Consider the following 14,539-nt stretch of genomic DNA (forward strand, 5'->3'; position numbering starts at 1 on the left):
AAGAAAAGGATCGGTGGGCAAAATGCCGGAGACAATGTACCAATATGAATCAGCGCAGTGGGTGAAATATTTAGCTTTGCTCTTTCATAATTGGTCAAAGGTTCAGTGTTTTGTCTCGTAATTTACTGAACTCTAAGCAGCTGGTTCTCAGTGTTCAATTTCTCAAAATTAGTTTCAACCTGATCCTTGCTGCTTTGCTTCTTCTCCCTCTAGATGAAGTAATATTACTTAAGTCAAGTCAGAATCAGAATCAGGTTTAATATCACCAACATGTCGTGAAATGTGTTAAACTTGCGGCAGCAGTACATTGCAGTACATGATAAATATAGGGGCAAAATGGAATCACAGTAAGTATAGATATGTATATCAAATAGTAGTTGAATTAAAATGAGTAGTGCAAAACCAGAAATTTTTTAATAAAGCAGTGAGGTAGTGTTTATGGGTTCAGTGTCCATTCAGAAATCAGATGGCAGAAGGAAAGAAGCTGTTCCTGAATCATTGAGTATTTGCCTTCAGGCTTCTGTCCCTCCTTCCTGATGGTAGCAATGAGAAGTGGGCATGTTCTGGTTGATGGGGGTCCTTAAAGATGGGTGCTGCCTTTGTGAAGCATCACTTCTAGAAGATGTCCTTGATGCTACGGAGGCTAATGCCTATGATGGAGCTGACTAATTTTACAACTCTCTGCTGCTTGCTTCAATCCTGTGCAGTAGCCCCCCCCACACCCCCATACCAGATGATGATACAGCCAGTCAGAATGATCTCCATGGAACATCTAGAGGTTTTTGAGTGTTTTAGGTGACAAACCAAATCTCTTCAAACTCCTAATGAAGTATAGCAGCTGTCTTGTCTTCTTTATAGCTGAGTTGATATGTTGGGACCAGGTTAGAAACTCAGAGGTGCAGACACCCAGAAACTTGAAATTGCTCAAGTTTATTATCCTTTAACTATATACATATATGCCATCAAAAGAGACAACGTTTCTCCAGAGCAGGGTGTAAAGCACATTTGTACATAAAACACACAATAACTTAAAGTAAGAATTAAATCTACAATGGAATTACGCACAGATAAACAAAGTGCATAAATTAAATATTGTAGTGTACAGTACAGGTTAACCGGTGACACTTGGAAAGCTATGCAGCGGGGAGTTCAGAAGCCTAATGGCCTGAGGGAAGAAGCTATATCCCATCCTGACCATTCTTGTCTTTTTTGCATTGGAATCGCCTGCCTGATGGTAGAAAGTCAAAGAGGATGCTGGATAGATGGATGGGTGGGATCCTTGATAATACTGAGGGTCCTGCGTACACAGTGCTCTTGATAAGTGTCCCCAGTGGATGTTAGGGAGACCCCTATGATCCTCTCGATCGTTCTCACAGTCCTTTGTAGGGACTTCCAGTCCGAAGCCCTGCTGCTGCCATTCCAGATGGAGATGCAATTTGTCAATGGTGCTCCTATAAAATTCAGTTATGATGGGGGAGGGAGGGAGCCTTACTTGCTTCAATCTCAGGAGAAACCACAAAACTGCAGACAGATACACGGCCCATGTATATCTGTCTTTTTAAGTCATGTATGTGAATTCATTATGTCCCCTACCCCCAGCTGCTGCTGAGGACCAGACCTTTGGTTAGCGTGAAGTCTGTGTCTAGCTATCCGTTAAGCTGCTGCTGAGGGCCAAGTTAGCACAGACCCAATTTGATTCCACACCGTTTCAAACTTGTAGTTTAGCTACAAGTATCAGAAGAATTAGAGTATCCAAACATTGCCAGGCTACACAAAGCCCCATGTAAACATTGTTTGGTTCTTGTGTCGATTTATTTTGTTTTTTCAGTTTTATTTCTGTTTAGTTTTTTTCCTCCCATTCCTTTTTTTTTCTCCATTTGCAACAGGTGGTTCGAGCGGCGCTAACTTTGCAAACTTTGATACCTTCCCAAAATCTTCCAGCACTAGTTTTGGAGTGTTCACTAGCCCTCCCGTCTCCTCTGTGCCCGCAAGTTCAACGGCTGTCAGCTCCGGTAAAAATGCCACTTCGCAAGCCGACAAATACGCAGCGTTGGCAGATTTAGAAAGCATCTTTAATGCCCCTAAATCCACTCCAGGTAAGCTACAGTGAAATGGCGGTTAAGGGAATGGGGTGAGAAATGACAAGACTTGTAGGTATTCTTCAGAATCAGTTTTAATATCACTGACATATGTCATGAAATTTGTTGTTATGCAGCAGCAATACATTGCAATACTATATAATAAAAATTATAAATTATAAGAAATATTTTTTAAAATTAATTTAAATAGCTAATGCAAAAGGAGAGCTTGAAGTAGTGTTCATGGGTTCAATGTTCATTCAGAAATCTGATGGCAGAGGGGAAGAAGCTGTTCCTAAAATGTTGAGTGTGTGTCTTCAGGCTCCTGTGCCGCCACCTCAGCGGTAGTAATGAGAAGAGGGTGTGTCCGGGGTAATGAGGGTTCTTAATAATGGGTGCTGTCTTTTTGAGGTATCACCTTTTGAAGATGTCCTTGATGCTGGCCAGGCTAATGCTCATGATGGAGTTGCCTGAGTTCCCAGCTTTCTGCACTTTTTTTCCTGATCCACTGTAGTGGGAGGGTAGTGCCGAGTTAAGATGCTCTCCACAGAACATGTGTAGAAATTTCCAAGAATCTTTGGTGTTGTACCAAGTCTACCCAAGCTGCTAAGTGCTCTTGTTCGCACTCTTTCTTGCTTGCTCTCCCTCATCCACTCCCCCTCTCTTGCGCTCTGTCTGTCTTACGCTCAAAAGTATAATCCAGTGCTCTTAAAGCCACTTGAGGCAGACATGACCTGTATTCACCATGGGGTGGGAGGTCTACCTTTGATCAGTACTCGAATCCAACATTGATAGTCCAGCAGCTTCTACTGTAGTTGTTTAGACCTGAGAGGTTTAAAAAAAGCGGGCAGTTCTGATCCATAATCCAGGCATAATCTACTTGGACCAGTTCAGTAGGTAACACCACCTCCCTTTGGTGTTAAACCAGGCAAGCAGGAATGCTACCTGGCATTAACAGCACAAATCTACTTTGCTGCACCAATTGCTTTTGGGACTGCCTGCGACCACCTGATGAAGGAAGCAATTGAAATAAAACAAGATAAAAAGCATCTTAACAAGGACAAAAGTCTCGTTGTAAGTAAGAACTCGAATTTGATTGTGAACAAGGTGGGACAGCAGAAACCTGATTGCCTGATTGGATGAAGACTAACCAATTAAGAGGGACGGGCGATAGATCACTGGACTAGGATTGCCCAGGCATCATCCCTGATGAAAATGGCAGAGTTTGTCATCGAAGCGTTAGTTAAAATTGATACCTGTACCTGGGTGGAAGCCCGAGAAGAGTTTATTCATCGTACATACCGGGAAAGTATTAGATTGTTTTTCACCAACTGGCATAATTCCAGATTGACAGGGCAGATGCTGGTAGCTGTGATTCCAACTGGTTTGGCTTTCAGATGATTTAGAGAGAGCTTTAGTCTGCATGAGGAGAGGTCTCTCTAAATCATCTCAAAGCCAAAACACAGTTGGAATCACAGAGGCTTTTCTCTTTGGAGTGAAGGAGTTTTGGTGGCAATTTGAGAGAGATTATGAAAGGTGTAAATAGAGTGGAGAGCCATTTCCTTTTTCCTAGGCGGCAATGGCTAATACCAGAGGACATCCATTTAAGGTGAGTGGAGGAAAGTTTAGGGGAGATGTCAGGAGTAGGTTTTTTTTACACACAGAGTGGTGAGGTCTGGAAAGCACTGCTGAAGATGGTGGTAGAGCATGATGCTTTAGGGACATGTAAGAGACTTCTCAATAGACAAACAGATGAATGAAAAATAGAGGCTGGTAGGCTGTGTGGGAGGGAAGGTTTAGAATCAAACCTTTTTTATGCCTTGGACCAATATCAAGGGGTCCATGGATCCCAGGTTGGGAACCCCTGGTTTACATTGACCGGGCAGTAGGTTAAAAGGTAAGCACAACACCATGGGCTGAAGAACCTGTATTGTACTCTACTGATCTGTGTTTTGATCTGAACTGTCCCTGCCCTGGGGGTGTGCCATGGGACAATATAGAGGACTGACTTTACTTCTCTAGGAAACAGAATAGTCATAAAATACTGTTAGTTTTTGCATGAATATCGATTTCTCCTTCTGGTGAACAAATTCTCCCCTCACCTTCCTCTATTCCCCACTCTGGCCTTTCACTTCTTCTCACCTGCGTATTCCTTCCCCCTGGGTCACCTATTCCAGTCAGGTTCTTTCTTCTTCAGCCTTTGAAATTACCCACCCACATGACTTAACCAATCACCTTCCAGCCAGCCTCTCTCCCCCCCCCCCCCCCCCCACACCACCTCAGTCCTGAAGAAGGGTCTCAGCCCGAAACTTCAACTGTTTATTCATTTCCATAGATGTTACCTGACCTCCTGAGTTCCTACAGCATTTTGTGTGTATTGCTCTGAATCTCCGGTATCTTCAGACTTTCTTGTGTTTGTGTGTGTTTTCTCACCTTCCTGTGAGCTGACTTTATTAAATTCATTTCAGTCAATTGAACTTTTCATATCCATACCCTGACCTTGATACTTTTAATTGGAGTAGTTCACTTCAGGCAACAGATAGGATTTCCCTTGCTATAGATAATTCTTCTATATACATCCTATTTCCCCACCTCACTCAACCTGCATCACCCGGTTTCTTCCTATTCCCCCCCACCACTCCTGTATTTGGTTCCATGCTCCACCTTCCTCTCCCATCTGATCCTACTTTTTGTTGCTGTCTGCAGCTCTTTGTTACCTTCACCTATTAACTCTGAGCCTCTGTTGCTATTTCCACTCTCCCTCCATCTGTCTGTCACCTCTACTCGCCTAGACCTTGCCCCACTCCCCTTCTTTCCTCTTTATACTCTTTCCCTCGACTTTTTCAGTATAATAAAAAGTCTAAATAAATAAAATAGTCTAGACCCATAATAGGGTGGCAGGGTGGAGATACATCTCTACCAAAGGAGGTGTGAGGTGCTCCTTCCCTCCACTGGCCTGCAGGTCACCATTGAGCAAGGTGTAGCACCCTGATCAGGGTCATGTGAAGCCATGGAAGCAGGAGCTATGAATGATCGCATGAGCAGCTGGTGCACATCACAAGTCCTGGTTATACGACCACTGACACCAGGCGCACAATCTCTGAAGAGTATTGATAATGGGGACACCCATCTTGGGGGAAAAGAAAATTGCCCAGAAGAAGGCAATGGCAAACCATTTCTGTAGAAAAATTTGCCAAGGGCAGTCATGGTCATGGAAGGACAATGATCACCCATTTCATACGACGTGACACAAAACAAGTGGACAGTTACTTTATTAGGTACACCTGTTCACCAGCTTGTTGTTATTGTAAATATCTAATCAGCAATTGTGGCAGTAACTCAATGCATAAAAGCATGCAGACAAAGTTTAGTTGTTGTTCAGACCAAACATCAGAATGGGGGAAGAAATGTGATCTAGGTGATTTTGACTGTGGAATGATTGTTGGTTCCAGGTGGTGTGGTTTAATTATCTCAGAAACTGTGATCTCCTGGGATTTTCACACATAATGGTCTAGAGCAGAAGTTCCCAACCTTTTTTTATGCTATGGACTCTTACCATTAACCAAGGGGTCCTCGACCCTCAGTTTGGGAATCCCTGCTCTGGAGTTTACAGAGAATGGTGCGAAAAAACAAAAAGCATCCAGTGAGTGGTAATTCTGTGGACAAAAATCCCTTGTTAATGGGAGAAGTTAGAGGAGAATGGCCAAACTGGTTCAAGCTGACAGGGAGGTGACAGTAACTCAAATAATCACACGTTACAACAGTGGTGTACAGAAGAGCATCTCTGAATGCGCAATATGTCATTGTTGCCAGTGGATGGCCAGAGTATCAGAAGACCACAAACATATACTTAATAATTAAGAGTGTAAGAGTACCCAATAAAGTGACTACTGAGTTTATTGCATGAATCACAACCCACACGCATTGCTGACATTACTAAAGTACATTGCCGTCTGGTTCAGGCACACATCACGTTAAATGTAACGGTTTTGTTCAAGAAAGGTAGTGAATACAAAACCAAGATGGATAAATACAGTGGGTTCCAGTGGAACCCCTGTTCATCCTGAAGGCTTGTGTAATATGTTAAATTATCTAAGCAGAATGGGATTCTTTGTGGTTTTTATCAAATACAATTACAGTGGATGACAGTTAATTGAGACACATTGGGACCAATATGTTTTGGTCCAGTTAAGGGACTGCCCCAAACATATTTAAAAAGATATAAAAAATGACAAGCTATAGTTTAACTGAGTAACAAAATTATATATATAAATGAAATTCAGAACAAATTAGAACACTACCATTATTACTGCAGTATTTAAAAACTGTATTAGTTCCTAATTCAATTCAAGTTTAATTGTCATTCAGTCATACATGAATACTCATGAATGCAGCCAAATGAAATAGCGTTACTGTCTTCTTAAAGGTTATCAAAGGAAGAATTAATTGCGCAAACATGAGGAAATCTTCAGATGCTGGAAATTCAAGCCACACACACAAAATGCTGGTGGAACACAGCAGGCCGGGCAGCATCTATAGGAAGAAGTACAGTTGACATTTTGGGCCGAGACCCTTCGTCAGGACTCTTCCGTCCTGATGAAGAATGAATTGCTACCATTTTCACTTGATGGGCTGTAAATGAACAAAATCAGCGTGGACACCTAGTGTAGATAATAGACTTCCTTCATTGCTTTCCTGCAGAAAGGCAAAATAAAAAACAAACCTATCAAATATTGCTGAGAGTTGAGAGTTAAGGGGGAAAAGTTTAGGGGTAACACGAGGGGAAACTTCTTTACTTGGAGATTGGTAGCTGTGTGGAACGAGCTTCCAGTAGAAGTGGTAGAGGTAGGTTCAATTTTGTCATTTAAAAAAAATTGGATAGGTATATGGACAGGAAAGGAATGGAGGGTTATGGGCTGAGTGCAGGTCGGTGGGACTAGGTGAGAGTAAACGTTCGGCACGGACTAGAATGGCTGAGATGGCCTGTTTCCGTGCTGTAATTGTTATATGGTTATATTGCTGCATTTTGAATTGGCATCTGTTGGCTCAAATGGATAATCTAGCACAAGCACGTGTAACTGACACTGTTTAACAGCTGTTCACTCCATGTTGTCTTAATGGCTGTTTCTTTCATCTCTAAGCCTGAATGCTTGAAACTACAGTGAGCAAAACAGCTCTGAATTTATTGCTTATTTCTCACTATCAGTGACAAAAATCACTGCTTTTTGAACATAACCACACAATTGACACTATTTAAAAATCGTTTGCCTTAAGCAAGGCGTAGTGTCTTCACAGCTTCACAAGTGCATGTGATTGACACTAGTTAGAACCTGTCTGGCAATAGTCTCTTACCCATTTAAATGGCATAGTGTCCCAAATAAACAAAAGGAATTCTGGCTATGTTCTTGATTAGTTTTTGCTCTTTAAGAGTTGTCCCAAATACAAGCAGTCCCAATTAACTGGAATCCACTGTATTTATAAGTTTTCATTGCAGCTTGTAGTTGCAAATTTTTGGTTGCCAGGGCTGTGGACATATCTGCCCCAGCTTTTGTCAGTACTGCTCTTTCTTCATCAAATAATCCAAATTTATCTGTGCTCCATTGCCCGGACCTGTGAATCCAAGTGAAGCTTATCAAAAGATAACCTTCTGCACCCACTCACCAGCTCAGCTTGCCTCGTCCTCCCTCACTGGGGAAGCTACGGCTCTGGGTCAGGTCTCACCACAGGTGAACGTTGAAATCAAATCCGATTATGTTCAGGCCTTTTGTGGGCTGGCGCCAGAACAAAATGACTGAAAGATGGTAAAGCTCCAGGGAAGTTGGGGGCTGCCCTTGCAGGCATGTGTTTCTCTACTTGATCAGTTCCCAGTACTGTCTCATTGCCTGCTTTTTGTGCTTGGTTTGATAAAACAGCTGTGGAGGCCAGTAATGCCATGATCACTGTCTTGTATCTGCCCAGTTCTCAGGTAATCAGCTGCAGAATGAAGATGTCCAGCTGTCATTGGTCTCTAAATCGGGGTTTCTGATTTTCTTCGCTGCCTTCCCCCCCCAACTAGTCACTGCATAGGCTGATAGTCTCCTCTGGTCCGGCTGATCATTTCAAACATGTAAGATCCAAATGAAGCTGCAGACAGGAATTTGAAAACTTGGTAGAGAACCTGCACAGTGTCCTGGATGCAGTTGGGAAGGGACTGGACAAGGGGGAACAGGATAAAGTCAACGTGAAGATGAGGTGGTGGGTCCCAGGGATTTAAATGTTGTTTGAGTGTAGTTTTTCACTGATTCTGTTGTATTTCTTTGTCCTACTGTGAATACCTGTAAGAAAATGAATCTCAGGGTGACATGTACATAAGTTTTCTTTGAACTTTACATTTAAAATGAAGATTAGGTAGGTTCAAACCTCCACCTTTCACGCAGAACCCATCCTTAATCCTTCCTGTTGTGTAGAATGCCAAAGGATTAAGCCCCTTCCCGTTAATTCCTATTATATAGAATTTCATCCCATTTATTCCCATTGCATAGATACCAGTGGATCAAATTTCTGTTGTACTCAATTCCCTTCCCTCACCTGTGTAGAATCCTGAATGGGTCGAAACCCTTCCACTTCATTCACACTTGAATAGAATATTGGAGTCAGAAAAGGTTGAATATCAATGGCATATGTCATGAAATTTGTTTACTTTGTGGCACCAGCACAATGCAATACACAATAATACAGCAAAAACTGCATTAAAGTATGTGTATATACATTAAATAGTTAAATAAGTCGTGCAAAAAGCAGAAGTTTAACAAAAGCAGTGAAGTAGTGTTCATAGGTTCGATGTCCCTTTAGAAATTGGATGTCAGAGGGGTAGAAGCTGTTCCTGAATCACTGAGTGTGTGCCTTCAGGTTTCTGTACCTCCTTCCTGATGGCAGCGGTGAGAAGAGGGCATGTCCCGGGTGGTGGGGGTCCGTAATGGCAGACGCTACCTTTTTGAGGCATCACTCATTGAAGAGATCTTGAGTACTACAGAGGCTAGTGCCCGTGATGAAGATGACTAATTCTACAGCTCTCTGTAGCTTGCTTCAGTCCCATGCAGTAGACCCCCCCCCCCCCCACCTCCGATACCAGACACTGATGCAGCCAGTTGGAATGCTCTCCACGTACATCTGTAGGAATTTGTGAGTATTTTAGGTGACATACCAAATGTGCTCAAACTCTTAATGAAATACAGCCACTGTCCTGCCTTCTTTATAGTTGCATTGATATGCTGGGAGCAAGTTAGGATATCAGCGATGTTAACCCCCAGAAACTTGAAATAACAGGAGTTGTCCATGTTAATTTTTAGTAAATATTTTTACTGCGGATGTACCAAATTCTAGCTCTGATCCTTCTGAGGTGTCTGTCAGTCAGGGTTGATCATGGATGTTGCATCCTGGCTGTCTAGATACGCAGCCCAGGCCAGTACAATTTGGAGAGCAAACTCCCCTTCTCAATGCACCTGTTGAATCCAAAGGAACTGCAGAGACCCAGCGGCATTGCAGGAGTTGAACTCAACATAGGACAGCCTTAGTGACTCCAGCTCCTGATTTTTCCCTCGGTTTACTCCTAAAGTCTTCCCCTTGAGTGGGTATAGCTGCAAGGCAGTGGAGGTTTGGGATCAGAGTTTTCCTTCTAGGTGAGCCTACAAGCCCCATCTGACTGAAACGACTAATTTTTAGTTGCCAGTAACCAACCCGCCTTTGCCCCTTCTGTCAGTAGAAACGGTTCTGCCAGGCTTAGTAGCTAAGCCACACGTTGAGCTGGACTTGGTTGTCAGGGGCTGTTTGAGACGCATGTCATTGGGGTTATTGTTATCCCCATTACCTTCCCCGGCAATTGTTATCCCCATTACCTTCCCCAGCTATAGCAACCCGAAGGAACCAGTTCTGATTTTTTAACCACCTAAGTATTAATAATGTCTATGCTAAACTTGCCTTCCATGGTGCAGGGTAGCAATCTGGATTCAATAAATGACTGATTGTGTGGTGATTCATCTTCAGTGTAATTCCTTTTATGACAATTCTGGCACCTCTCTGCATTCTTTTCTGGAGCAGAGCATGGATTTATTAGTCACAGTTTCTAAAGTAAATGTTATTATCCAAATACACACATGTCACCATATACGACCCTGAGATTTACTTTCCTGTGGGCATACTCAGCAAATCTATAGAATAGTAACTATAATAGGATCAATGAAAGATCAACCCGCGTGCAGAAGATAACAAACTGTACAAATGCAAATATAAATAAATAGCAATAAATAATGAGAACATGAGATAATGAGACAAAGAGTCCTTAAAGTAGGATCATTGGTTGTGGAAACATTTCAATGGATGGGTAAGTGAGTGCTGTTACCCCTTTTGTTGTGCTTATTCCCATTTGCAAGAGGTAGTAACAGTTCTTGCACCTGGTTGTGCGAGTCTTGAGGCTCTTGTACTTTCTACCTCAGCTTGGGTGCTGAAGATCTCTAATGATGCATGCTGCTTTCCTACAATGGTGTTTCATATAGATGTGCTCAATAGTTGGGGGGGGGGGGCTTTACCTTGATGTAATGGCCAAATCCATTACTTTTTGAAGGATTTTCCATTCAAAGGCACTGGTGTTTCCATACCAAGCTGTGATGCAGCCAGTCAATACACTCTCCAGTACACATCTGTAGAAGTTTGTCAGAGTTTTAGATGTCATGGGGATTCTCCACAGACTCTGAAGGAAATAGAAGTGCTGTCGTGCTTTTCTTTGCAATTGCACTTACATGCTAGATCTCTGAGTTGTTTTGTGCCCCTTTCTATGAAATCATTAAATTACCATCCCATACAAATCCTGATTCATCTCACACCCTCAACCTCTGATTCAAGCCTATTCCAAACTGCTTGCCTCCTTCCCACCATTTACCTTTTGTAACTTGAGTTCATCCATAACCTGATTACACATCACTCTGAATTCTGTTCATCCTCTGCTGTCTATGTTTACTGTTCCTCATCTGACGATGTCTTTTCAAATCCCTGTGTGGCCTTACCCTACCCTGTCTTGGTATGGTGTGGTGCCAACCTCCCTCATCTCAGATTCCCATCATTGTACCTTTAGTTGGTCTTGCTTTCAGTTCATTGGGCCCCAGGTACTGGAATTTTTTCACTAAACTGCTTGCTGTCTCCCTCCACCTCTGTTAAGATGCTTCATTGGACCTATCTGGTTTTGCTTATGATCTTTATTTCTGGTTATGTGAGTCAGGGTACAGATTTTGTTAAGGTTTCTGTGCAATGTCATGGGATATCTTGCTTCATTAAAGAGTTTTTATAAGCACAGATTTGGCCCTGACTTGGATATTCTCCTGATCAAGGTTGGGGAGATGGTGGATATCCAGTTGTTTGTGCTGGAATAATAAACTTCAGGAGTGAGAGGAGGGAGGTTTCAGATGAAGGGATGGTGGACCTGTTCCCTCCCATCCTTTCCAATCCTGTAAGCGCTTTCGACCTGGTGCCATTGATTGAGGTTCATTGCCTAGGGGCATGCAAGTACGTTTAGAGGAGAAGTGATGTATGTGGCATTACATCCCATTTCTTTCGAAGGAAAAGAAGAGTGCATAAGTTATATTTTCCTGTACCCTTTCTGAGCTGCAGGTGGTCAGATGTCCAGCTTCAGTTTCACCTCTTCAGTCTCAACCGGCCAACCTACAGTCTCATCGAGCCAATATGCAGGAGCCGAGTATAGCAGTGTCTTCAGTATTGGAGTGCCTTCAAGTCATGCCAGTGCTGCCACTAGCAGGTAATGTGTGAAGATTACACCTCCCTACCTGCCTTCCATTTCTTGCCGTCATCATGTTTGTTATATTGAGTGCTGTACCGTTCAGCTAGGTCTTCTAAATATACAGTAACAAACTACAACAAACTTGAGTGGATCAAGTTATAAGAGCATTTATTACTTGCAAGGGAAAGTCTACATCCATACGTTAAGTCGTCGCTAGGTAGCTTCAATCTTACAGCTCAAAACAGATCATTTTTATATGTGTACAGAATCCAGTAATTCATCTGCTTCATGCCTCTGAGGTCATTCCATCCCTTTGTTGCATTCCCGACTTATCTTGCATCCATCTTGAATGAATGGCATTTGTCTTTGAGGCTTCTCCCCAACAGGTGTGTCCTGTTTTTCTCTGCTTTCAATCATGTATTGTCCAAACACTCCCTTCTATAAGTCACTTTATCTTTGCAAACAACTTCTCCCAACAGCAAAACACTCTGGGATCACACAGGATCCATTTTGTCACATTGCATTTTACAAAAGCTATGGAGTCATTAAGACTTAAGGGTTACAGATATTTCCACAATCAATGCAAAGGGATCCAATACCAAGTTATTGGAATTTACTGAACTGTAAAAGCAAGTCGGCAGCCTGTGTTATGTTGCTGTTTATATTTCTGTCTACAGTTTGCTGCCTTCTTGACTGCTGTTCTCAATTCTCTCACAATGTGCTATTCCTTTGAATTGTCAGTACCAAAGCTTTCTCAAGCATGTTTGGCAACCCGTAGTACAGACTAAAGCTCCTTTCTACTCTGTCCCAATACACACTTCCAGGGCAGGGACATCATGTGTTAGATACAGAGTGAAGCTGTCTCTTCACTGTCCCATCAAACACTCCCAGAGTCAGAAACAGAGTGAAGCTCCCTTGACAGTGCTTTATAAAGTCTCAGCGTTACATCCTTGCTTTTATAGTTCTTGTCTTCTTGAAATAAATCCTAACATCGCAGTTGTCTTCCTCACTACAGACTCAACCTGCAAATTAACCTTTAGGGAATCCTGCACAAGTACTCCCAAATCCCTTTGCACCTCAGATTTTTGTATGTTCTCATCATTTAGAAAATAGTCATACTTTCATTGTGCACGACTATACACTTTCCGACACTGTATTTCATCTGCCACTTCTTTGCCCATTTTCCTAATCTGTTTAAGTCCTTCTGTAGCCTCTCTATTTCCTCAAAACTACTTCCCCTCCACCTATCTTTGTATCATCTGCAAACTTTGCAACAAAGCCATCATCATCCAAATCATTGACATATGTTGAAAAAAGAATCGGTCCCAACACACACCCCTGTGGAACACCACTGGTCACCGGCAGCCAACCAGAAAAGGCTCCCTTTAATCCCAATATTTGTAGAGAGGATTGTGTACAAGGAGTATGAAACTCTTGAATTCATTGGCCAAGGCATTAAGTGCAGGACTGTGTTGATGTTGTATAAAACATTGGTCAGACTGCACTTATTATCCTGTGCATAGATAGATAGTCATGCCACAGGAAAGATGTTGAGATAGCTATTCTAACAAACTGATGGATCGTTATATTTGTATGACATGCTCTCCAATCACTCTAATAATGATGTTCGAAAAATCAAAGAACAGTATGTGATCCTTTTTAGCAACTAACAATCATGCAGTCTTAAAGCAATGAAACTTAAGCATAATTAAGTGTAAATTAAGCTGTAATGAAGCAGTCAACAAAAGATATGATATCCGTCCATCGCCAGCCCAAACTGCCCAGAACAAATCATGATTATGTGACTTATTCCCTTTGGTTTTCCCACACCTCCACTCATGGGACCAGTTACCATTATAAACATAATAAATGTGCAACACAATACAATGCAGATAGAGAATAGATACATGGCTCTGACAGATGTGATTGTTAAAGAGGGTGCAGAAAAGTTTTACATGCATGTTTGCCTGGTTTGTGGAAGAGAGATATGGGATAAGGGAGGTCTGTTTTCCCTGGAGTGGAGGAGGCTGAGTGATGTGTTAGAGGTTCATAAAATTATACAAGGCATAGATAGGGTATATAGGTTTCCAAAGCTGGGGTGTCTAAAACTGGAGGGCATAGTTTAGGAGAGCATTCAATTATGTTGAACTCAGCAGGTCAGGCAGCATCTATGGAGAGGAATAAGCAGTTGAAATTTTGGGCCCTTAATCAGGAATGAGCTGCCAGACAAGATGGTGGAGGCAAGAGCAGCACAACCTTTCAGGGGCATCTGAATAGGAATCAGAATCAGGTTTAATATCACTGGCATATGTTGTGAAATTTGTTGTCTTGCGGCAGCATTACATAATAAAAACAGTAAGTTAAGGTAAGAAGTATATTTATGCACTCAGACCCCGCATGACACTACTCTGCATAGCGCAGATTTGTTACAATGTGGTTATTCAATTCTTTATTGAATTTTTTTAATTACAAAAATTCATTTTAAGCAATACCTAAATCTTCTCAAGCAGCCTCTATTACAGCAAACATTCAATCAGCCAATGAGAGTGCTTTACATATGCTCTGAGCCAATCATGTATTGGTTCCGCTGCGGCTGTAAACGTTCATGCCCCTTCGCCAATTTATTCCATTGTTTTCCACCCGTAATGTCTGTAAAATGGCCTGCAACTTCCAGTGAAGGTAGTATATCTAAAAT

At 42.2% G+C, this 14,539-nt stretch overlaps 1 protein-coding gene across 3 annotated transcripts in view; it reads left to right on the top strand.

The window, feature by feature from the left end:
- LOC140729221 (arf-GAP domain and FG repeat-containing protein 1-like) overlaps positions 1 to 14,539 on the top strand; it is a 126,270-nt gene that overhangs the window by 95,622 nt on the left and 16,109 nt on the right. For 2 of the 3 annotated variants that reach the window (XM_073048738.1, XM_073048739.1), the window contains exons 7-8: positions 1,887 to 2,096; positions 11,718 to 11,862. In XM_073048738.1, coding sequence (XP_072904839.1) covers positions 1,887 to 2,096; positions 11,718 to 11,862 — 355 coding nt within the window. The remainder of the gene's footprint in view (positions 1 to 1,886; positions 2,097 to 11,717; positions 11,863 to 14,539) is intronic. The other variant, XM_073048741.1, reaches the window with a different exon arrangement.

The sequence above is a fragment of the Hemitrygon akajei genome, chromosome 6, assembly GCF_048418815.1.
Source record: "Hemitrygon akajei chromosome 6, sHemAka1.3, whole genome shotgun sequence".
Classification (NCBI taxonomy): domain Eukaryota; kingdom Metazoa; phylum Chordata; class Chondrichthyes; order Myliobatiformes; family Dasyatidae; genus Hemitrygon; species Hemitrygon akajei.